Source organism: Oncorhynchus mykiss, chromosome 24 (assembly GCF_057628025.1).
Source record: "Oncorhynchus mykiss isolate SJ-2025 chromosome 24, ASM5762802v1, whole genome shotgun sequence".
NCBI lineage: Eukaryota > Metazoa > Chordata > Actinopteri > Salmoniformes > Salmonidae > Oncorhynchus > Oncorhynchus mykiss.
This window is the reverse complement of record NC_143045.1, coordinates 18,935,565-18,958,429: the sequence shown is the minus strand read 5'-3', so window position 1 is coordinate 18,958,429 and position 22,865 is coordinate 18,935,565. Positions and strand designations below refer to the sequence as shown.

The 22,865-nt window shown below is 43.2% G+C and overlaps 2 protein-coding genes across 43 annotated transcripts in view; one reads left to right on the top strand and one right to left on the bottom strand.

The window, feature by feature from the left end:
- Positions 1–7,028, top strand: part of LOC110503920 (synergin gamma) — a 43,635-nt gene extending 36,607 nt beyond the window's left edge. For 6 of the 39 annotated variants that reach the window (XM_090218551.1, XM_090218565.1, XM_090218563.1 and 3 more), the window contains 5 exons: positions 28–176; positions 1,604–1,714; positions 2,022–2,060; positions 5,635–5,801; positions 5,961–7,028. In XM_090218551.1, coding sequence (XP_090074677.1) covers positions 28–176; positions 1,604–1,714; positions 2,022–2,060; positions 5,635–5,766 — 431 coding nt within the window. In that variant the 3' untranslated portion in view covers positions 5,767–5,801; positions 5,961–7,028. Of the gene's footprint in view, positions 1–27; positions 177–1,603; positions 1,715–2,021; positions 2,061–4,323; positions 4,357–5,634 lie in introns of all 39 variants that reach the window. The other 33 variants (XM_021582556.3, XM_090218562.1, XM_090218561.1 and 30 more) reach the window with 7 other exon arrangements.
- Positions 7,029–12,354: 5,326 nt separating this feature from the next.
- LOC110503918 (dual specificity protein phosphatase 14) lies at positions 12,355–21,367 on the bottom strand. Of its 4 annotated transcripts, XM_021582551.3 has the most exons (4): positions 20,622–20,915; positions 17,395–17,600; positions 15,198–15,316; positions 12,355–14,379 (listed from the first exon to the last, which is right to left on the bottom strand). In XM_021582551.3, exon 4 carries the CDS (start codon positions 14,266–14,268, stop codon positions 13,639–13,641), a length of 630 nt encoding a protein of 209 aa, XP_021438226.1. In that variant the 5' UTR covers positions 14,269–14,379; positions 15,198–15,316; positions 17,395–17,600; positions 20,622–20,915; the 3' UTR covers positions 12,355–13,638. The 4 variants fall into 4 exon arrangements, with proteins under 4 accessions (XP_021438226.1, XP_021438227.1, XP_021438225.1 ...); XM_021582552.3 differs by lacking the exon at positions 15,198–15,316 and having other exon boundaries at positions 20,622–21,321; XM_021582550.3 differs by lacking the exon at positions 17,395–17,600 and having other exon boundaries at positions 20,622–21,090.
- Between the last annotated feature and the right edge of the window lie 1,498 nt (positions 21,368–22,865).

Here is a 22,865-nt window from a genome sequence, read left to right as displayed (position 1 = left end):
TATTGTCTAAGTGTGTTTATGTGGCAGGTGTGGTGGAGGTGTACCGCGTGACCAAGCGTGTGGAGCTGGGTATCAAGGCCACAGCCGTGTGTTCTGAGAAGCTGCAGCAGCTGCTGAAGGACATCAGCCGCGTCTGGAACAACCTCATGGGCTTCATGTCCCTGGCCAACCTGGCGGTAAGAAACACACACACACACACACAGACCCACGCACACAGTACAGTCAACACACACACACTCACAGACAAATGCAGTTGGTTAGGCTACACACAGACCTGAGAAAATGACACTTGATTGTAACAACTTTGTCTTGAAAATGTTCCTGATAAAATGTTGAGTGGATAAGGACTGCCTAGTAGGATTATCAATGAAACCTTGACAGTGTACTAAACCAAGCCCTATTCTGGTATCTGTTAGTGTGTGTAGCTGTGGGACGGCGAGTGTAGAGCTGTCTGTTGTAGGCTGTAGTGATGTGTTGAGAACAGAGGCAGAGAGGAGATGTGCTGGCCTTATCCTCTGCAGCCAGCCTCAGGAATAACATTGCTTCTCAAATGCCAGCAGATAATACAGGCTGGCCATCTCCTGACTGGAGATAATGTCAGTACAGAAAGAGAGAGAATTAGCGGAGAGGGACAGAGGGAGGTAGAGGTAGAGGGAGACGGTCAGTGAGTGAGTAGTAACGCTACGTTATCTCAGACCGTAGACCTGCAGCTGCCTTTTGATTCTGCAGTCTCCGTCCTCCTCCTCCTCCTCAGAGAGAGAGAGAGAGAGAGAGAGCGAGAGCGATGCCTGGGCACACTCACTTGTTCACACAGCTCTGCTGCCAACAGACTAATGGACTGTATTTACTTTCATTTCCCAGATTAAAGACATATTTCTACTTCAGTTCATTTAGCTGGTTAATGAACATGTCTCTTCCTTCGAGCTATTGTTCTGTAGCTCAGTGTTGGAGAGGAAGCTGCTACACATGTAGTTACAGTGGTCTGTATCTAGGTATTGTAAACCAGGTTGTTCGAGCTTTGAATGCATTGTGTCGTGCCTAAGAATAGCCCTTAGCCATGTTATATTGGCCATATACCACACCACCCCGAGCCTTATTGCTTAAATATACAACTTATTTTTTACATGTAAATTGGTTGGCACCCTTATAAAATCCTTGCAAATATGGTACATTTCCTCAAATTTCAGAACTGTAGATCCCTCGTTTCATGCAGTGTTTTGTGAAGTTGTTGATGTGAGGCGTAGCAACATCGTGTGCCCCACAGCGGAGTCCTATGATCAGGTGACCAATCTGCCAGCACCTACCACCCTGTGTGTGTCTCGGTCACAAACATAGGCTTACAGTACGTGGCCTCCAGGTTGCAGGCCAGCCTAAGGCAAAGTAATTGGCTAGGTACTGCTCTGTTTCAGCTGTTATGAGAAGGGGCTTTCGGTATCCTTAAGTGTCCATGCAGACAAAGACCTTTGAAATGTTTTGAATCCTTCTTGAATATAATGCAATTTGTGGATTCAAATAAAGTGTGTGTGTGTGTGTGTATGTGTGTTTGAGTACGTTCGCCTGTGTGTGTTTCTCCTTGTGTAATGTTGTGTGTTTCTCTGTACAGCCTGATGAGAGCTCGCTGGACTTCTCCTCCTGTATCCTGAGACACGGCATCAAGAACGCCAAGGAGCTGGCCTGTGGGGTGTGCCTGCTCAACGTGGATTCACGCAGCAAGGTCTGCACACACACACACACACACACACACAAACACACACACACAAACACTAATGTACAGACACACAACACAATAAGCATACAGTAATTCTCAGTTAACACATAATCATGATTGCCAACCAACACACCCTCAATCCCTCAACAGATGGACCCAACAACTGTTGAAACATTTGATTATAAATCCGTTCCAACAAATTTCTCAAGCTGAATAAACCATGAATCATTTTGCCTTTTGAGAGTTGTTTTTAAACTAGTGGTTGACGCATAATAACTAAATGATCGTTTCTTTGACTTTCAACATTTTGCAGAGCAAAGAAGAGACAACTATTGGACGTCTGTTTAAAAGAGTATGAGGCAGTGAACTGTCAACTGAATCTCACTTCACTCTCTAATACTGGGGGCCTGGGGGCCAAATTCTCCACTGATAGACAGGCGATGGGGTGCCAAAATGACAGCACACTCTTCTCCTCTCAGCTCCCTCCCTTCACACTGACTGCATCCCAAAAGACAAAATGGGCCCTGGTCAAAACTAGTGCACTATACAGGGAATAGAGTGCTATTTGAGACACTGCCAGTGCCGACAGCAGCAGCACTGTGTTCATGCACAGATGTGTTAGAAATGACCAGACAATCTGATTTCACCAAATATCCCTCCAAAATGAGTCTTACAAGAGAAGGTGATGAAACAATGATGATAAAATGACACCTGTTAAGATGATAACAATTCAGGAATGGAGAGATGGAGAAAAAGAGGGAGATAAAAAGAGTTGGAGGAGACAGACAGACAGACAGACAGACAGACGGGACGTGAGAGGAGTGAAGTTGTTCTTTTGGCACCTCTGGTTGAGCTGAGGGAATTGTGGGAAGGTTTCTGGAGGGTCAGTGAAGCATGCAGCTTTACTCTGACAATAACAGGCTTGTAAGCTCAACCTTCATCTGACAGCCACCTCTCACTTCACCTCTTACCAGCTACTAACAACAAGTCTATACATTACTCATCCGTATCTGTGTGTTCATTTGTTTCATCATTTGAGTTCTGCTATGGCTTAAAATGTGTTTGTGACTCTTTCTTTTCCACTTGTCAAACCCTGATCATCAGTAACTATTTGTCATATTGGGGTCCATTAATAGTATTGTTTGACTGGACAGTCTGCAGGGCAAGATTGCTTTGATTGTTTCTTGCGATGTTCCCCTGCATCATTTAGCTAGAGATAGATTGATGAGGCGAGGCGGAGGGAGGATGGCTGAGTTTAGGCAGCTGATGTGGCTCACGCATCAGATCAGTCAGGAGCTGGGAGCGCAGGTGCTAAGAAATCTGCTGAGGGTTAGGGTATTTCTCCATCTCTCTCTCACACTCTCTCTGTGTTCATCTCAATCTTTCTCTCGCTCTTTCTCCTCTCTCTCTTTCGTGTGAACTGAGTCAGGCTGAATAATAGTTTTATTCAGCCTGCCCCTGACATCAGATTAATAAGCCACCTTTTAATTAAACTTGTGTCCAGAGGAACATTTGTAAGAAGGCATAAAAGCCAAACAGAGAATAACATCCCCTCAGAGAATAATGAAATCACAGAAAGCATTTTCATACAGAAGCTGATAATACTATTATCTTTCAGAGTACAGGTAATTTCTGTCTGTCTTCCAACTACAAGTAAAGGTGTGGTGTTGATGACATCACTGGCATAATATTATGATGGGCACCATTGAGAGACTGGTCCTAGGCTGTTGGTCTTTGATACTGCTGACTGGGTTCTGGGTTTTAACTTATCCAATGGAGACCTTTCTCAATGTTCTTCATCCAATCACCCTCATATGTTGAGTCAGGGATGGGCAACAGCAGCACCATGTAGCCTGGTAGCAGATCAGCCTGGGTTTCAGCCAAGTCCTCTGATGTGCTTGTTGTCATGTCAAACATGTATGGTATGACAACGAAGGACAAGGGAGTTGGTTACAGCACACACAGATCTGCTGTCAGGCTAAGCAACAGGTAGCATCTAAACATAGTTTATTACTTGGCTACTGAAACAAGCTATAAACTCTCTGAGTGATAATTTGGGTTTAATGAAGTATTACTATTTTTGGTCAGTGATAAATGCTAATGAGTGCAATCATTCCCAAAAGTACTGGTTTGGATTTTTTCCCAATACTAATTTATGCAGTATGATGCATTATTATTCATAAATGTCAGATTCTGAAATATACTGTACCTCCAGGATTTTAAGTTATTTTTCAGTTTCTTTAATTTGGTTATGACTTCATCTGGAAATAGGCCAATAACATTCAAATAAGTTTACTTGGCAGTGGATGCCATGGCTTTGCAGACTGCACAGTATTTCTCTCAAATCTATTGCAGAGTCTGGAATCCTACCTATCCCTGTTTGAAAGATGCCCATCCCTGTTTGATGTTTATTGGAAAATTAGATGTAAGGTGGTACTTTAGATTCTTTCACTTTGGGGCTCTTGGAATGTTGCTCTTTCAGCTCCTTGGTGTACCAACGTTCCGTTCTGTGCAAACTGACGGACTGATCCTCAGTTACTGTAGAGTTTCACTTTGCTTACTCAGGACAATGCATGAAACCAGGAAAATGCTGACACCTCTTATGCTACTTACAGGCACTGGCTAAAGACCATGACAAGAGGTTAAGGGTAAGGGTATGCTTCACTTATTTCCGCCTCTTAAGCAGCAGTAGACTGTAGCCTCCCTCTTTAGGCATGATGCCCCTTGCATTAACAGGTGGTGTTTCTAGTCTGGAGCCCTGTAGCACCATGAGCAGCACTGTCGTCTTGGTTTCCTAATGGAGGGTCATTAACCTTTAGATTACAGTTAGAAAGGTTACCTAGGATTAATCATGCTGACCTTTCATTTTGGTTTTCAAATTGTCTAACTCTCCCAAGCATATCCTCTCTCCAGCACTTTCTACTTCTGTTATGTCTCACCACATTATATGTGTCGGCACAATCATGTTTGATGGGTAAATTGCACATCATTACAGTTCTGCAGGCTGGGACTGTGGAGGTGGAGGTGGGGGTGAGGAGGAGGAGAGGGAGGACGTGGAGACGAGGGGTTATGCCTTTGTGTTCTCTCCTTTCTTCTCGCTCTCGCTCTCCAACATTCCAGGCTTTGGCAGGCGGACTAAATGCAGGTTTGACAAAAGAAGTGGGAGGACGTGCAAAAGATGGAAGGAGAATACATTGTGTCTGTGAAACCTGAGTGTGTCAGTGTGTGTGAGAAAGACAACAGGTGTGCACAGCATAGTAAATGTACTATAAATGTTTGTGAGCAGGTGGACAGGTATGAATATGATGTGTGTGTTTCTAGGTTGTTGTCTGTGGGAGGATATGATTCACCACACATTACTTATTTGTCTTTCTTGCTTCAGTTCGGATATTTCACCAGGGATGCAAACTCTTAAACATTAGCATCTCCTCCTCATCACCAACCTGCTGCTACAGCTGGGCTCAGCTAAATGCAAGCTCGCATAACAGCTCTCTGCCCCTCTCAGTTCACTCAGTTTATTTTCTCATCGGCTATATTCAGATGTTATGTGGGAGTGCCATTCAGCTATCTCAATATATTCAACTAACAGTCAGGAGGACAGGCAATGAGCAGCAGTCTTATTGATCGGTAAACAGAATATTGTGCCAAACACGAGTCATATTTTCAAAGGACCAGTTTTCATTGACCCCTTGTTTATATGCCACAGTGGAGATACTGTATGCAGGTTAAGCTACCTACAAATCCCTGCTTCTACCATTACTCTCATAGATCAATTATTTAGTTCCTGTTGATCGTTGATTCATCTTTACCACTGCTTTCTATTTGTTAGCCTGAGCTACTGCCAAGTTCATCTGTTTATTAACTATTCAGTAGAACCTTGTCCTAACATCCCCCCTCGTTTCGCTCTTATTTGACCCTTCCGCCAGGCTTTCAACTCAGAGACGGACAACTTCAAGCTGCCGTACGGGGGCCACCAGTACCACGCCAGCTGTGCCAATTTCTGGATTAACTGCGTGGAGCCCAAACCGCCGGGCCTCATTCTGCCCGACCTGCTCTGAACTGCAGACACCGCTGCCATGGCAACGGGCGCCAGGTAATCAACACCGGCGAGGTGCAACAGCCGGGCTCTCCGCCACACACCTCACAGCCTCACACCTTGGGCTGCGAATACAGAGATCACAGAGGGAGAGACCTCAGAATTCACTGGAATCATCTTTATTTATTTGCCTTTTATTCTCTCTCTTTCTCTCAGAGGTACTCTGTGCTCTTTGCGGTGGTGAAGAAGTGCAAATCTGCTAGTTTGTACAAATTCAAGGCTTGACACAGTAAAGACTATTCTGTATCATAATGTATTGTAAAATTATACTTTATAAATAGTGTAATTTTCTCTCTTTTTTTTCATTGTCTGGTCTCATATACAGTAGAATGCAAGTTGGCCTTTTAGCATTGATGCTTTTGCGACTTCCCTGGCAGGATTTATTTTGGCAAACATTATTCAGATAATTAACCAATGTTGTGCTACGGTAACCCAAAGGAGGTCTAGTCCCTATGTCAGAGCAGGAGAAAATGTGGACAGTTATATGAATGGGGTAATGGGTGTCAACATTTTCTGTACTGCACTCTTTCTGTGACTCAACAAGTCCATAACAAACTATTAAAACTGTGCAATACACTACTAATGAAGGAACTTGGAGACAAACTGAAGTGTAAAGCTATCTGTCATTTCCCTTGATTGTCACTTGTTGCTTGGTTACTCTTTAATGCTTGAGCTCAGCAAAGAAAGAGGGACTTTATTGGTGTTTGGGTCTTAAAGTAGTATTTTCTCCTCTCTGTTCTTCTCGAATCAGGGTTGTGGTATCATCACACTGCTGGAACTGAATCCATTTTAAGGTCGGGTCTCTAAAAGGAGAGTCTATGGTTGCTAACATTTGAATTGATATTTCACTTTTTAAGTATTGTGTGACATTGACTGCTTTTTAATGTCTTTGTATTGTTTGATAAGGACTGCTTTATCTAAATGAATGTCCATGTCCTGTTTGAACATTTTTGTGACATTGGGGCTTGAAAGGGAGTCTTAATTCTTGAAGATTGTTGGCTGTGGGTTTTGTTTTTCTGTCTTGCTGTGCCAGTGTATATATACTCGCGCTGTTGACGGGGATGTTTTTGCAGATCTAAGTCTTGAATGAAGTCCACTGTGATTATGGACTATTGCAGCAGCTCTTTGTGAGGATTACAGTATCATAGTATTGGAATTGCAATAACTAACTGTAATGTGAAGTGTTGACATTTACATAAATAATACATTGATGCATAAATTAAATACTTTTCATGGTCATTAATCAATTAATCAATGAATGTATTACCTGGAAGCCTATTACCGTACACATCAATTAAGAGTATTATACAGTTCTGCTGAATTTTGTTTTTGTTTTCAATATTTTCTGAATATAATCGAGAAGGTTGGCTTGAATGCCAACATGAATCCTGAAGGCATTCTATAGTCCCAATAGCACGAGTCGTTTAATCTGGATGACATCTGGAATAAAGTCAGGTTCAGAGTCTAATGCAGCAATATCATATTAGCAGTACTTCTCCTAAAATGCCAAATGGTTTGAGATGGTCTCGTCTTTTATTTTTCACTCAATAACATGCTATTTCTCAGACCAGAGAGGCTTCATCTCTATCACTTTGTGACCAAATGAAATACATTAACCTCAGCCATCGCTGGAGGATGGAGAGCTAAGACAATCAAATGAAAAATATGCTTATAGTAGCGCCATGCATGGAACCAGTCTCATTATCATTCTGTCTCCTTATGTGTACAGGGCAGGTGTGTGTGTTCTCCAACATACATTTTATCTCTCACCATTCCCTAATTGAACATCCTGCTGAAAATGAATTCCTCTCTCTGTCTTCTCACCATGAGCTGCCAGATTACAGAAAATTACAAATGCTCAAATGACTGAATAATAAGGCTTTGTAAATTTGAAATGCAGACCCATCCATCTGTCCCCATGTCCTGTCTTCTTCATGCCTAGTATTGTCTGCAGGGCTGTGCCTCGGAGGATCACCTGAGGAGAATGGGTCTGGAGAGATGGGAGGGAGTGCTACCCTACTGTATTGACTGCTATTCTTCAGCCACAGGCTCTTTCATATTTTCTGCCCATTGTCAGTTACAGTATTGATTAAAGGCAGATTTTTTGCTCGCCTGACTCGCAAGTAATGCCTTTACCCTTAATTGTCAAGTGGAGATTTTTATTACTTTGATGTCCCTAGAAAAATGTATATTTTCCTTTTTTTCTTTAGAATTCATACAAACATCCTATCGGCCATGAAAGCTAGTGTTCACAGCCTGATCTGGGTGATATTTCAGACTGAGCTGTAGTTTTGCTGATTTGAAAAGGCTTGAGGCTTACATGACTTGAGATCTGTGAAGATTTTCACTTGAGTGTCCAAGATCTTGTACTTTGAAATTAAGGATTTGAAACCCCTGTCTGGTCAAATATGGGTCTTTGAAGAAGGCACTGACAAGATGAGTCAGATATCTCCTACAGACACTTTCAATTGTTCAGTTTAACAATGACAAGATGAAACTATTAGAAATCCTTACTATGTATTAATCACTAATTATTTATTACAAATAGATGACAGTATTCAGCATCTATGTCCTTTCTATAAACTGATCCAGACAACACAGTGAGGTAGGGCCATTGATTTAGAGATCATCAGTGTTCATTCTAAAGGGGAATGGATAGGCAGGCTTGAAGAGAGGATAGAATCCCACTCAGTCAACCGATCACTGAGAAAGAATGACTTCATCCACCCTTGCTTAAATTGAATTACTTCAAGGTCAGTCTCCCTCTCTCGATTGAACTTCAATCTTTGACTATATGACTATGGAAAAGGAGCAAGAATTCTGTGATCGTTTTCTGAAACATCCATGACTCTGTTTCAATAGAAGTCGTTGTACCAAATGGTTTTGGAATGAACACGAGGACAAATATAACTGCTTTGATGATGCTTGGGCTATTCATAACCCATCACATTCTGTCTCCATTTTTATTGAGTTTAACTTTCAAATGAACATGAACTCAGTCTGTCATTCATACATACAGTATACTCTCTCTCTTCCTCACCTTCTCCCACCATTTTTCCTCCACAGCAATTGATTACTGTGCCCAGGCATTGATTCAGTGTTAATGTTCATCACTAACAGCACCACTGCACTTGGTGACCATTACTAGGGTTACTGTAGTTTTCATTTGCTGTCAAGGTATTGTCATACAAAGTGCATCTCCCCACTCCTGTATGAGGATTGATTGCTTTAGAAAATCATGTCCCTTTTCGGCAGCCTTCTCTTATCCCATCAATGGTGTAACAAGCGTGATTATTATTTGGCTGAATATTGACTATGCTCTCCGTCTGTACCTTGTTATTAAATAGAAAAGCATGATATATATACCAGGAAAAAACTGTATGAGCTGTTTTAATTCAAAGTAAGCTTACAGATGTAGGATCTAATTTGATCACTCTTTTGTTGATGAGAATTTTCTTGCACAGCAGGAAATGCAAACTTGTAGTGTATTCAAGGTTTAAAAAGGCTTCTATAGATTCTATAGTCCACATTTGCCCTAATGTATAATGTATCAACCTATACAAAAAATATCCATTAATTACAATCTACATAATTATACTGAACAAACATATAAATGCAACAATTAACAATTTCTCTGAGTTACAGTTCATTTAAGGAAATCAGTCAATTGAAATTAATTAATTTGTCCCTAATCTATGGATTTCACATAACTGGGCAGGAGCGCAGGCCTATGCGTGGGAGGGCATAGGCCTACACACTGCGGAGCCAGGTCCGGCCAATCAGAATGAGTTTTTCCCCACAAAAGGGCTTTATTACAGACATAAATACTCCTCAGTTTCATCAGCTGTCCGGGTGGCTGGTCTCAGACGATCCCGCAGGTGAAGAAGCTGGATGTGGAAGTCCTGGGCTGGCATGGTTACACATGGTCTGCGGTTGTGAGGCCGGTTGGATGTACTGCCATATTCTCTAAAATTATGTTGGAGGCAGCTTTTGGTAGAAAAGTTAACATTCAATTCTCTGGCAACAACTGTGGTGGACATTTCTGCAGTCAACTTGCCAATTGCACACTCCCTTTAAAACTTGAGTCATCTGTGGTATTGTATTGTGTGACAAAACTATATTTTAGAGTGGCCTTTTATCATCCCCAGCACAAGTTGCACCTGTGTAATGATCATGCTGTTTAATCAGCTTCTTGATATGACAAACCTGTCAGGTGGATGGGTTATCTTGGCAAATGATAAATGTTCACTACAGGGATGTAAACACATTTGTGTATAACATTTGAGAGAAATAAGCATTGTGTGTGTATGGAAAAATTCTGGGTACTTTTATTTCACCTCATGAAACATTGAACCAACATTTTACATTTTGTGTTTATATATTTTTTCAGTGCAATTCACATTTCCTGGTGCTGCATTATTATTTTCCTGCTGTAACAAACTGGCTCAAATGAAGATCCTACATCTGTAGTGTTCAGGGCATCAATTCAAGTTTGGGCTTCCGAGTGGCGCAGCGGTCTAAGGCACTGCATCTCAGTGCTAGAGGTGTCACTCCAGACCCTGGTTCAATTCCAGGCTGTATCACAACCGGCTGTGATTGGGAGTCCCATAGGGCGGCGCACAATTGGCCCAGCATTGTCCGGGTTAGGGTTTGGCCGGGGTAGGCCATTATTGTAAATAAGCATTTGTTCTTAACTGACTTGCCTAGTTAAATAAAGGCTAAATAAAATACTGGAATAGGAACACGTTCCTTTATAAGGCGATGCATCATAACATTACTACCATGTTAGTGTCATGAGAAATATTATTTGATCATGTTCCAATTTAAAATGGAGGATCTTCTAAAGAGACAATCTTGATGTGAGTGCAACCATCCAAGCTTTGCAAAGCGTATTAAGCTGCAGTCAGGCAGGCAGTTTGTTGTGAGCCCTTTTGCCAGACACATCTCCTTCCTACATACAGCCTAACGACATCTCATCCAGTTCATCACAGCAGTTTGTTCTGCATGGCCTGCACCACAGCACTGTTGCCCAGTCTACTGCCTGTGATGTTCAGGGTAATGTAGATCATTCTGCTTACTGGTTTCCTGATTGACGGTCATATTCTGTTGCTGCTGAAAGATGTCTTTACTCAAGGTTGGCTAACTATTCCCTGAGAATCAGTGATTGAGAGACATACACACACATACACACACACACAGAGTGTCAGTCTATTGGGGGAAGTAAGCTGATAAAGAAAGGTATAATTTGGGCCCATCACTCCTGCATCTTCCTCACGCTTGGCCTGTCATCTAATGGAGCCAGTGTCTGTGTGGTTAATGCTGTTTATTGTGTAGGCCATTCTGGAGATCCCTCAGTAGAATAGGCCACAAGACAAATAGTTCCCATCCTGTCTGTCTGGTTCTCTGTGGCCATTCCAAATGAAAATGAATGATAGAATGTTGCTGTGACATCTGAAACCTTCTCTGAGGGAAATTGTTGTGAGCAACATCAGTAGGCTGCGTCCCAAATCAAATGACACCCTATTCCCTTTATAGAGCACTACTTGCGACCAGACACCATAGGGCTCTGGTCAAACGAAGTGCACTATATAGGGAAAAAGGTGCCATTTGGGATGCATCCATGGTCTTCTGTTGAAGGAGCCGGTGTACAGAGTTCACTTTTATATCAACCTCTATTAAAGACGTTTTAAAGTCACAAAGAAACAGAGAGCACACGGTTAACTTGTAAGAATGTGCATTTTCAATCTGAATTGTCTTTGTTGCTATAGAGAACCATGTTATAATCATTCCAGCCTCATTGTTGGCACAGCTGGATAGTAGGACTTTAACAGGATCTATCAAAAGTGAAAAATTCAGCAATTATTCTAAACTTACTGTTAAACCTCATTACATCTTTATTTTCCACTGGTCTGAATAAAGAACGTGAGTATCACCATGAAAATTACAATGAATATTCCCATGGTCGGTTTCCAATCGACTGATTGGCTCTCAAAATGACGATGACTTTACAACACCATGGATGAATATTGACCATTATCAATCAAATAAAAAGTGTGTACCCAAAACACGCTTCAGCCCAGCTTAAACAAAAAGAGAATCAGGTGCTCGACTGAGGGACTTGAAAATCCCCCATAAGTCTTTTCTAAACGTTCCATATACACTGAGAATACAAAACATTAAGACCAGCGCATTCCATGACAGACTGACCAGGTGAATCCAGGTGAAAGCTATGATCCCTTATTGATGTCACTTGTTAAATCCAGGAGACAGGTTAAAGAAGGATTTTTAAGCCTTGAGACAATTGAGACATGGATTGTGTTTGTGTGCCATTCAGAGGGTGAATGGGCAAAACAAAAGATTGAAGTGCCTCTGACCGGCGGATGGTAGTCGGTGCTCGCCACGTGTACCGGTTTGTGGAGGTGTTCCTGATGTTTGATATACTCCATGTATAGATTTTCAGTGTAGTCACACTGTATCTGGATCCATTATGTTACTCTGCTTCAGTCCTATTCCATATTTACAGGGAAAAGTATAAACTGACAATAATGCATATCAGTCATGTCTTTTATTATTCATTTCAAACACAAACAGTTGCATGAGCTAACCCGTTACATTAGCTTGTTAATCATTCATTGCCTTAGGTTATGAAACTCAGGACTCTATTCAATCCATATCAAGTTTAGCGTTACAGCGTGATACAAATTTGGTTCAGTCGGAAATTACCTTTACATTTCTATTGCACAATCTGTAACGCTTCAGCGATAGATTGAATAGAGCACTAAATTCATGTAAGCTTGGCTTTCTGCTTACACCTGTGACAAGGGCATTGTTCACTTGCTACAGTAATATTAACATTTTATTTCAAAGCTTTTCGTGTGTAAGGTATAGCATTCTTCCAAACCACAAAAATAGGAAGGTTTATCAATGACAGTACACCAGTTAAGCACAGGACTGTCTGGTTGTGTTCTTCCTTGGACCTCATTTCACTTAAACATCAATATGAGGCAAAAACAGGGAAATAGAAACTGTGATTCTCCCAAGCCCCTAACACAGTACTGTGGTGACATTCTAAAATAGCATAATATTGTACAATATTAGTACCAATACAGTATATTCTGCACAATCATCCCCATAGTAAGTAGGGACTTTTAAGTGTATACACTAACAGCCTTAGATGTTGTCTTGATTAAAATGTGTATACACTAACAGCTTTAAATATTCATTGTGCACCATATCTTTTCTTGATTTCAGTTCTCTCTCAAGAACATAATTCAATTTGTCAAACAAAACAGAGCAGGACTGCTGCTAGTTCTCACATTAAAGACAACAGCAAAACTGGCACAATACCATCACATGACGTTACGTCGGGGAAGGACTTGAGTGAGTCACACCGCTGCCTGTCAAAATTGCTGAGTCTAAAGCACCACCTACACCTTCCCAGAGTCTGGGGCATTAAGCTAGACCATAAAGTCACAGTCTGGGTCTGGCCATGTCAGCTGATTTGGGGTCTGGCTTGGTCATGGTTCTGTTACTCCTTTGGTCCTGAGGATTCCAGACTTGAGGAGGCCTTGCTTCCTCTCAGAGACAGACAGACGGGGGTTGATGCAGTGTAGTGTAGCATCACCCACCAGTAACCAGTCTGCAGTGTAGTGACTGATTACTAAGACTCCCTACATCCCAATGCATTCATTAATTAAGCTTCACAAAGACAGACAGTCACACGCTTCATCTCACTCTGCATCTCTGGCTGGGGGAACATGCATGAACCAGCAGCCCTGGAGGACTCTCTTCTCCGTCGCCTTCCCTCCCCCCTTGGCGAGGCCGCAGACCTCCTCTACAGGCCCCAGTAGGGTGCCAGATTCCTGCGCTCCCGCTCATAGACGTCAGGTATCACCCCGTAGGGCGTCTGCACCATTTTCACAGAGTTCCTGCCAAACAGCTTCCTTTCGTAGTCGATGAGCTGACGCCAGAAGCCCCCGTTGGGCCGGATGACTGGCCGGCGGGCCTTGACCCAAGCGTGGGCCTCAGCCAGAGACACGCGGTGGTACTTCATCAGGTAGGCCAGGCACAGGGAGGCTGAGCGGCTCACCCCTGCAGCACAGTGCACCAGCACGGCTCCCCGCTTTCTCCCAACACTGTGGATCTTATCAGCTATGCTGTCGAAGTAAAGGGAGAGGGGGGAGTGGGGCATGTCCGCCAGGGGTACCTTTACATACTCCACGTGGGGCCAGTTGAAGTTGGGCAGCTCAATAGTGGCATTGACCACACAGGTGATGCCCTTGGACAGCAGCAGGCTGCGGTTGGACGCCACGTTTCCCCGGCTCAGGAAGAGGTTAGGGGTGATCTGGGCAATGCCCCCTAGCAGACTGCCGTTCTCTGTGAGAAGCCTGGGCACGGCTGTGGGCACCACCGAGCTGTGGTGGTGGTGATGGTGGAAAAAGCCACCTTGACTGCGGGAACCCATTGGAGAATAGAGTACTAGGAGTGATACAGAGAGAGCAGGAGGAATAACAGGGAGGTCTTCAGTAGCCTGAGGTCATGTTGGAACAGCAAAACCAGACAGCAGGAGATTCACCTAAAACAACAAAGGCACATCCCAATTTCAGACCAAAATGGGCAACAGTTTTTTCCATTTTTTTTATTTGTTTTTATTCAATTTGTGATGACCACTCTCAGACTGGCAAACATACAGGTAAGTGTCAAAATAAAGAAAACACCAACATATAGTGTCTTAATAGGGCGCTGGGCCACCAAGAGCCAGAACCGCTTCCATGCACCTTGGCATAATTTCTACAAGTGTCTGGAACTCTATTGGAGGGACTTGTCACCATTCTTCCATGAGAAATTCTATAATTTGGTGTTTTGTTGATGGTGTTGGAAAACGCTGTCTCAGGCGCCGCTCCAGAATCTCCCATAAGTGTTCAATTGGGTTGAGATCTGGTGACAGATGGTCAAGGCATATGGTTTACATAATTGTCATGCTCATCAAACCATTCAGTGACCACTCGTGCCCTTGAGATGGAGCCATGGTAGCCAATATAATGGCCTGCCCAGTATTTTTATACATGACCCTAAGTATGATGGGATGTTAATTGCTTAATTATCTCTGGAACCACACCTGTGTGGAAGCACCTGCTTTCAATATACGTTGTATCCCTCATTTACTCAAGTGTTTCCTTTATTTTGGCAGTTACCTATACAACTACATCAGCAGGGTGCCATTAAAGCTATTTGCAATGACTCATCAAATTAGGTATTAGGATCTTTTTGGATGACATTGTGCTGTGACAGAAAAGTTCTGTGTCTGGCAAATGTTACCACAAGTCATCCCTCGCCAGGAGAGAGAGATGTGTGTGTGGCCCGCAGTGCCAGTACCAGGCAGGGTCTACTTACCCCCTCAGGGAAGGTATTGTGGTGGCTCAGTGGCTGTAAAATGCCTTTAAGGCACCTATGGAGGAGAGCCAGAGAGCCAGTTGCCCCATCACAGCATAGAAGAGGCTAATAAGAACAAACTGAACAACACAAAAACAATTCAAATACACTGGGCTGGGGATGTTTTCCTGTAACAGGTCACACAGTGGCTTCCAGGAAGTGGAACCAGAACACTGTTCCCCTGCACAGTAAGAACTGTTACTGAAGCTACTGTCTTCCATTCGGAGTAATGCGTCACTCCTGCTGTTCCTCCCCGTCTCCCTCTTCCTCCCTTTGCCTTTCTGACTCACGCTGTCCCCTTCCGTTTCTCTCAGCCTCTCTCTATCTTTCTCTCTCTCCCCCCGCCTCCCTCTACCATATGGACATCAGTCCTCTGGAGGCAGATACACACTACCAGCTCCTCCACAGCTCCTGCATACAGATCAAATCGCTCCAGTCTCTGATATGAAAGACCCTTCATCCATCTGCATTTAAATTGAAGTTAGTTATCTGGGGGGGGGATCACAGAGTTTAAGGCACTACCTTACACACTGTTGCACTGGTCGTGCGTCATCCCATCCACACCTTGCACAATAGCCGGGGGAGCTCTCTCTCCCTCTCTGCCACAGTCTGGTTAACCAGCCACACAGATCAAATCAAACACATGAAATATGAATTGAATCTGCCGTCTGTGCTGAAAACACCTGCACACCCCATGTCACCCTCCACCTCAATGTGGTTGTTCTCTGAGGCTCTCTGTATGACACACACACATATCATAAAGCCACTAACCAGGACAGATAGCGCCTGCTTTCTACCAGAGAGCTTTGTTTTAATGGCAGTCACAAGAATGCCATTCACTGAGGGCTGAGGATGCATTCCCATCAATGGCCCAGTTTGAGCAAGTTGTCTATCTCCCTTATTCCCTGCCCTCCCTCCTCCCCCAGCACTGATACACATCCTGCTATCCTATTCCCCTCCGATGCTAACTTCAAAGAAATCTATCCTCTCAGCCCGGCCACGGAATCCCTTGTTCCTGAGCTACATTTCACTCTGGCCTGCATCTTGCCTGCTCACACATGCAGTGGTTGCCATGGAACACTTAGGTGCAGCTGACTCCACAATCTTTCTCACAGTTGCCGTTGGTGATAAACCAAAAATACCTGCAGTGACAGCAACACTAGGAGCAGTCTATGACTCTGTATATACAGATAGTGACTGATTCAAAATTAAATTTAATGGGAGAAAGGGAACAGGATATACTGTACCAGAGGTGTCATGCCCATAGGGGGCACATGGGCAGTTGTCCCCTCAGACTTGTCCAGTTTTCTATTTTATTTTATGTTTCTCTGTAATACTACCTAGCAATTTTATGAAGTTGGCTTTAGCTAGCCCAGATTGGGAACCTATCTCCCAACCTTTCAGGTTATCAATCAAGTTACCGGGCATGCCTGTGGGCAAAGTTGGTAGACTTTTACTAAATTACTAAATGTACCGAATAAGACTCACATTCCCTTAAATCTCTTTCCAGATTTGAGCAAAGATGCAGAGAAGCATATTTACTTTATTTAAAATAACCACCAGTCAGGAGGATACAGACAGCTCAAGAGGTATGCTTAGATAAGCAGAAACATTCATTTTGACATAGAATTAGGCATAATGATTATGGCTGTAGATTGCAGGAAAAGGCTGTTTCAAGTGTCTGAAAATAATAAATGATCCTAGCCACCCCCTAGCCACGCCCTAGCCACGCTCACATACGTTGTGCCCCCTCAGATTTCTGGAGGGAATGAAACAGGAGCAAAGAACAAAACCACTGCCTGGCTTTGCTGACATTCGCTCCCTCCATCCACATGGCTATTTATATCTGACTTGGCCTGGGCAGAGGAGCTGAGGAGGCAGGGAGTAGAGAAGAGGAGTAGAGGAGGAGGGAAGGAGGCTACGCAGGGGATATCATCGAGATGAACCTACTGTCTGCCGGCAAAGAGATGGCTCTCTGTCAATCTAATTTTCTCTGTGGTTTAATTCTCCAAAATAAATATGTAAAATGAAGCTGATAGAGGGAGCAGCTTGAGACACATTTACAGGACCCTTATAAAAGTGGTTAGCACCTTCCACAGGGTTAACATTAATATCCATCTGTCGATCTGCCTTCAAGGCACATCATGCACGTTCTCACCACACTTGAGGCCTGCCATCTGGCTGGTGCTTGGCTCTACTCGGCATGGCAGAAATGCATTCTCCTACATCTGCATTGCAAACACACAGCCCATCACTCAGTGTTCGTTTCAGGGCATGTCAACACAGGGCCCATCACAGATTCCCTGATGCACATCTCGACTCTCTCTCTCTCTGCATGGCGAGATTCTGGTCCGGTTCCACCTCCTATAGCACAAATGGGGAACGTGAGCCACGTTGCAGAAAAACTGGAGCCTCATAAATTGGCTCTTCTCCCACACCAAATGTGGACCTTCGAAATCAGATTTGAACTGGGCATGTGCATCTGACTTAGCAGCTCATTGACACTCACACCCGCTGGTCAAGACATGTTGGAAAACACAGAACATTCCTGAATCAACAAGTGGCTGTCTGACTGGAACAGAGAGGGAAGTAAGCAGTAGTGTACTGTTCTCTCACAATACAATTCATAGTAGTTCACCCTCATAGACAGTGTTCCCACAGAATGACTCTTTATTCTAGAACACTGTGAGGAACTGTACACCTACCCAGAGCCTTCTATGTACAATAAAGGGCTCTGCATCTATATGTTTTTTTGGGGGGGTCACATACAATGCATTCGGAAAGTATTCAGACCCATTGACGTTTTCCTCATTTTGTTACGTTACAGCTTTATTCTACAATGGATTAAATTAAATTGATTAAAAAAATACAAAACTGAAATATTACATTTACATAAGTATTCAGACCCTTCTTGATTATGACACTTTCAAGCTTGGCACACCTGTATTAGGGGAGTTTCTCCCATTCTTCTCTGCAGATCCTCTCAAGCTCTGTCAGGTTGGATGGGGAGCGTGGCTGCACAGCTAATTTCAAGTCTCTCCAAGTCCGGGCTCTGGCTGGGTCACTCAAGGATATTCAGAGACTTGTCCTGAAGTCACTCTTGCATTGTCTTTGGCTATGTGCTCAGGGTCGTTGTCCTTTTGGAAGGTGAACCTTCGCCCCAGTCTGAGGTTCTGAGTGCTCTGGAGCAGGTTTTCATCAAGGATCTCTCTGTACTTTGCTCCGGTCATCTTTCCCTCGATCCTGACTAGACTCCCAGTCCCTGCCGCTGAAAAACATTCAATCTTGGTTTCTTTAGACCAGAGAATCTTGTTTCTCATGGTCTGAGAGTCCTTTAGGTGCCTTTTTGTCAAACTCCAAGCGGGCTGTCATGTGCCTTTCACTGAGGAGTGGCTTCCGTCTGGCCACTCTACCATGAAGGGCCTGATTGGTGGAGAACTGCAGAGATGGTTGTCCTTCTGGAAGGTTCTCCCATCTCCACAGAGGAACTCTGGAGCTCTGTCAAAGTGACCATCGGATTCTTGGTCACCTCCCTGACCAAGGCCCTTCACCCCCAATTGCTCAGTTTGGCCAGGCAGCCAGCTCTAGGAAGAGTTCCAAACTACTTCAATTTAAGAATGCTGGAGGCTGCTGTGTTCTTCGGGACCTTCAATGCTGTACACATTTTTGGTGCCTTGACACAGTAGTGTCTCGGACCTCTACGGACAATTCCTTCGACCTCATGCCTTGGTTTTTGCTCTGACATCCACTATAGACTGTTGAACCTTATATAGACAGGTGTGTGCCTTTCCAAATCATGTCCAAACAATTGAATGTACCACAGATGGACTCCAATCAAGTTGTAGAAACATCTCAATGATGATCAATGGAAACAGAATGCACCGGAGCTCAATTTCGAGTCTCGTAGCAAAGGGTCTGAATACTTACGTAAATAACCTGTTTTCGATTTGTCATTATCGGGTATTGTGTGTAGATTGATGAGGAAAAACATGAATTTAATCAATTTTAGAATCAGGCTGTAACGTAACTAAATGTGGAAAAAGTCAAGAGGTCTGAATATTTTCCGAACGCACCGTACACCAGCTAGGTGATGTGAAATGGGTTGTTTTACAGGGGCATTCATTGATTAGGGAACCTCTTCAGCCTAACTTGAAGTGCTAGATGAGAATCTGGTCTGGTATGTTTTCCAGTATATCAGGGATGACACCTCACACGAGGCCAGGGTTAGGCTGTCTTGACACCTGTCTGAGCAGAGTACCACCTCCCTGTGACACCGGCGACTGGGTGCTGCTCATTCACACCAGCAATTTGTCTCCTGTCTGTGGAAGCTGCCATGTAACCCTCTACATAGTCCTGCCGCCCCCTTTTTAAAGTCCCTCTCTATCAGCTAGAGAAGTGGACCCAAGCCACCTGCAGCACCAGCTAATTTAATGACAGAACATTGCGGAAGAGTAAGCATAAGATAAGGCTATGTTTAATTGTTTGAGAATATCCTGTTTGAAGGGTTTGATTTGTTCAATGTATGTAATTTGATCTCTCTCGCTCTAGTCGATACAGACACAAAGACTGAACACATTCATTGGTTGTTGTGGCAGAATACACAGTATAAATGATATGATAAGTATCACTGTATTTATAATGCTAACATGGAGAGCCTTTGTTGCTGCCCTATGGCCAGCTGGCACGATGAGGGTGAGTGAGTGAGTGAGTGAGTGAGTGTTGTACAGTCTACAACTATTTTTATGTCACAGGTATAGGATTACCTGTGATGATCAGACCATAGCATTGTACAGTATTAAAAAAGAGGTTGGAGATACATGTTGTTGCTTATTGAGTAGTCATCTCCTTTTCATCCCTGCTACTTTCATAGATATGAGAATGGAAACCTCAACCTGTTACACTGTGTGTGTACAAAGTGAATAGGTGTGCGTGTATGCCATGTGTTGAACATAATTCCAGTAGACTACAAGAATACAAGGACATGTGATTATAGGGTCTTGTAAATCACATGGTAGTCTATTTGATTGTAGTGCAAACACATTATTCCCCTTTTAGCTTTATCCCATCTGGATCACACACCAAATTAGCAGGGTATGATAAAATAACTACGAATTATGCAAACGAACTGTGAATATATATAGAGCGATATAGGCTAGACATGTTTTGGTCTCTTGAATAATACGCTACTGTCACTCTTTGGACAGCTGAAAATCCTACCTTCTCTGCCTAATATAAGATATTGTAGAAAATCATTCAGAAAGACATGCATAGGCTATGCTTTGCCTAATATGTGAGTTTTACACAAAATATTATCATCACAAGAATAAAACTAAATCTAGATATTTGATCTATAGGCTACATACAGTAGAGGATAAACCAACTTACCAAACCACTTTACTTTGCCTGAGTCGATGATTTTCCAAGCGAGTTGCTAACGCACGATTCCAGGCATGCGGTTGCAGATGATTCAAACTCTGAACATTAGGTAAAGCAGATAATTCGCAGAGTCGTAGTCTTGTGGGAAATAAAATACAATATTAAAGAATAAGTATGTAACAATATCACTAAAATGTCAAAGTCAGCAGAGAGAGAACTCCATGCGAATGAATTTTTTTCAGCCAGCTCTCCAACGTTCGCGCAGGAAAACATTCGGTACTGAAGCAAGAACCTAGGTGGTATATTGAAGCGCCTCCCCTCTGAACAACGCAGTAGAAGTAGCTGTGGGTAGGGTACAATAGGTTAGTACCAAGCCTCTGTGAAATTATGGTGAAATCTGACTTGCTACTAGGTATTCTACAGAACTTCAACTACATTGCCTCACAAAGCTGGTCAGGGGGACATCTCTCCAAAAGGCAGTTCTTTGAAAACATAGACATGAACATCTGCATCGCTTCAAAAATGTCACAGCCATAGGTCAAAGTAGGGTCTTGCGGTAAGGGCAACAGAAAGCAATAAAATGTTCTGCCATACAGGGTCACAAAGAGCATGGCTGTCATAGATGACCGATGTCTACTAATAGAACTGCAAGGAAGCATACTTGAACTTGAAATTTCCTGAAACAAGACACAATGCCAGTGTTTGTTGTTTGTTAGAACAGCCAGCTGCGCTCATGGTCAGAGTTTAAAGGAGTCAAAGAAAACAAAGAGAGAAAAGGTCAGATGAAAACCTGATACCTTTAGCAGGAATCAGATCTGGAATGTCTATTACGGGGCACAAATGGCACCCTATTCCCTATACCGCAAAGTACTGAACTACATTAGGAATCAGATGCCATTTGGGACTGACACAACAATTTTTATTTTTTATTTTTATTTTTTACCTTTATTTAACCAGGTAGGCAAGTTGAGAACAAGTTCTCATTTACAATTGCGACCTGGCCAAGATAAAGCAAAGCAGTTCGACAGATACAACAACACAGAGTTACACATGGAGTAAAACAAACATACAGTCAATAATAAAATATAAACAAGTCTATATACAATGTGAGCAAATGAGGTGAGAAGGGAGGTAAAGGCAAAAAAGGCCTTGGTGGCAAGGTAAATACAATATAGCAAGTAAAACACTGGAATGGTAGTTTTGCAATGGAAGAATGTGCAAAGTAGAAATAAAAATAATGGGGTGCAAAGGAGAAAAATAAATAAATAAATTAAATACAGTTGGGAAAGAGGTAGTTGATAGGGCTAAATTATAGGTGGGCTATGTACAGGTGCAGTAATCTGTGAGCTGCTCTGACAGTTGGTGCTTAAAGCTAGTGAGGGAGATAAGTGTTTCCAGTTTCAGAGATTTTTGTAGTTCGTTCCAGTCATTGGCAGCAGAGAACTGGAAAGAGAGGCGGCCAAAGAAAGAATTGGTTTTGGGGGTGACTAGAGAGATATACCTGCTGGAGCGTGTGCTACAGGTGGGAGATGCTATGGTGACCAGCGAGCTGAGATAAGGGGGGACTTTACCTAGCAGGGTCTTGTAGATGACATGGAGCCAGTGGGTTTGGCGACGAGTATGAAGCGAGGGCCAGCCGACGAGAGCGTACAGGTCGCAATGGTGGGTAGTATATGGGGCTTTGGTGACAATAGACATCCCAGTTCTATGAATGCTGTTGGCCAGTTACCAAGCCCCTGTGAAGGTCTGGCTTGTCTCATTAGGCTCAGAGATAGAACACAGGATGGAGAATTCCATGCACTACAGTGTACCGGTTGAACGTTTTCTGCCTTTGGGTATCCTTGCATTCTTCACATTACATTTGAATTATGTGATTCAAGAAATGTAACAACAAACACAAAAGAAATGCAAACAATGAGGTACATTTATTTCACAAAGACTGGACTACATAAGCCTGTTGCTATAGGCCAATGTGTTTAATAATACACATGTCCCTATCCTGTGAGTAATCTCTTTGATTTCCTTGTAGAGCAGAGCAGACGGAGGCAGCCCAAGCTGTGAATGTGTTGAAGCAGTCTGCTGGCTGGGTGAGATGACCGTACATGACCCATGGCAACTATGTCACAGCTCTGAGACCAGGCAGAACAGCTGCCCCAGTAGAGCTTTCCATAAAGCCACTGTGATATACAATGTCTTCACTACATCCATACACAGCCATTATCAAGGCTGCTGCATGCCAAAGTCTGCATCCCA

What these genes read in the sequence shown, in the direction of transcription:
- LOC110503918 (XM_021582549.3), bottom strand. Translation starts at nt 14,268, where the DNA reads ATGGGTTCCCGCAGTCAAGGTGGCTTTTTCCACCATCACCACCACCAC.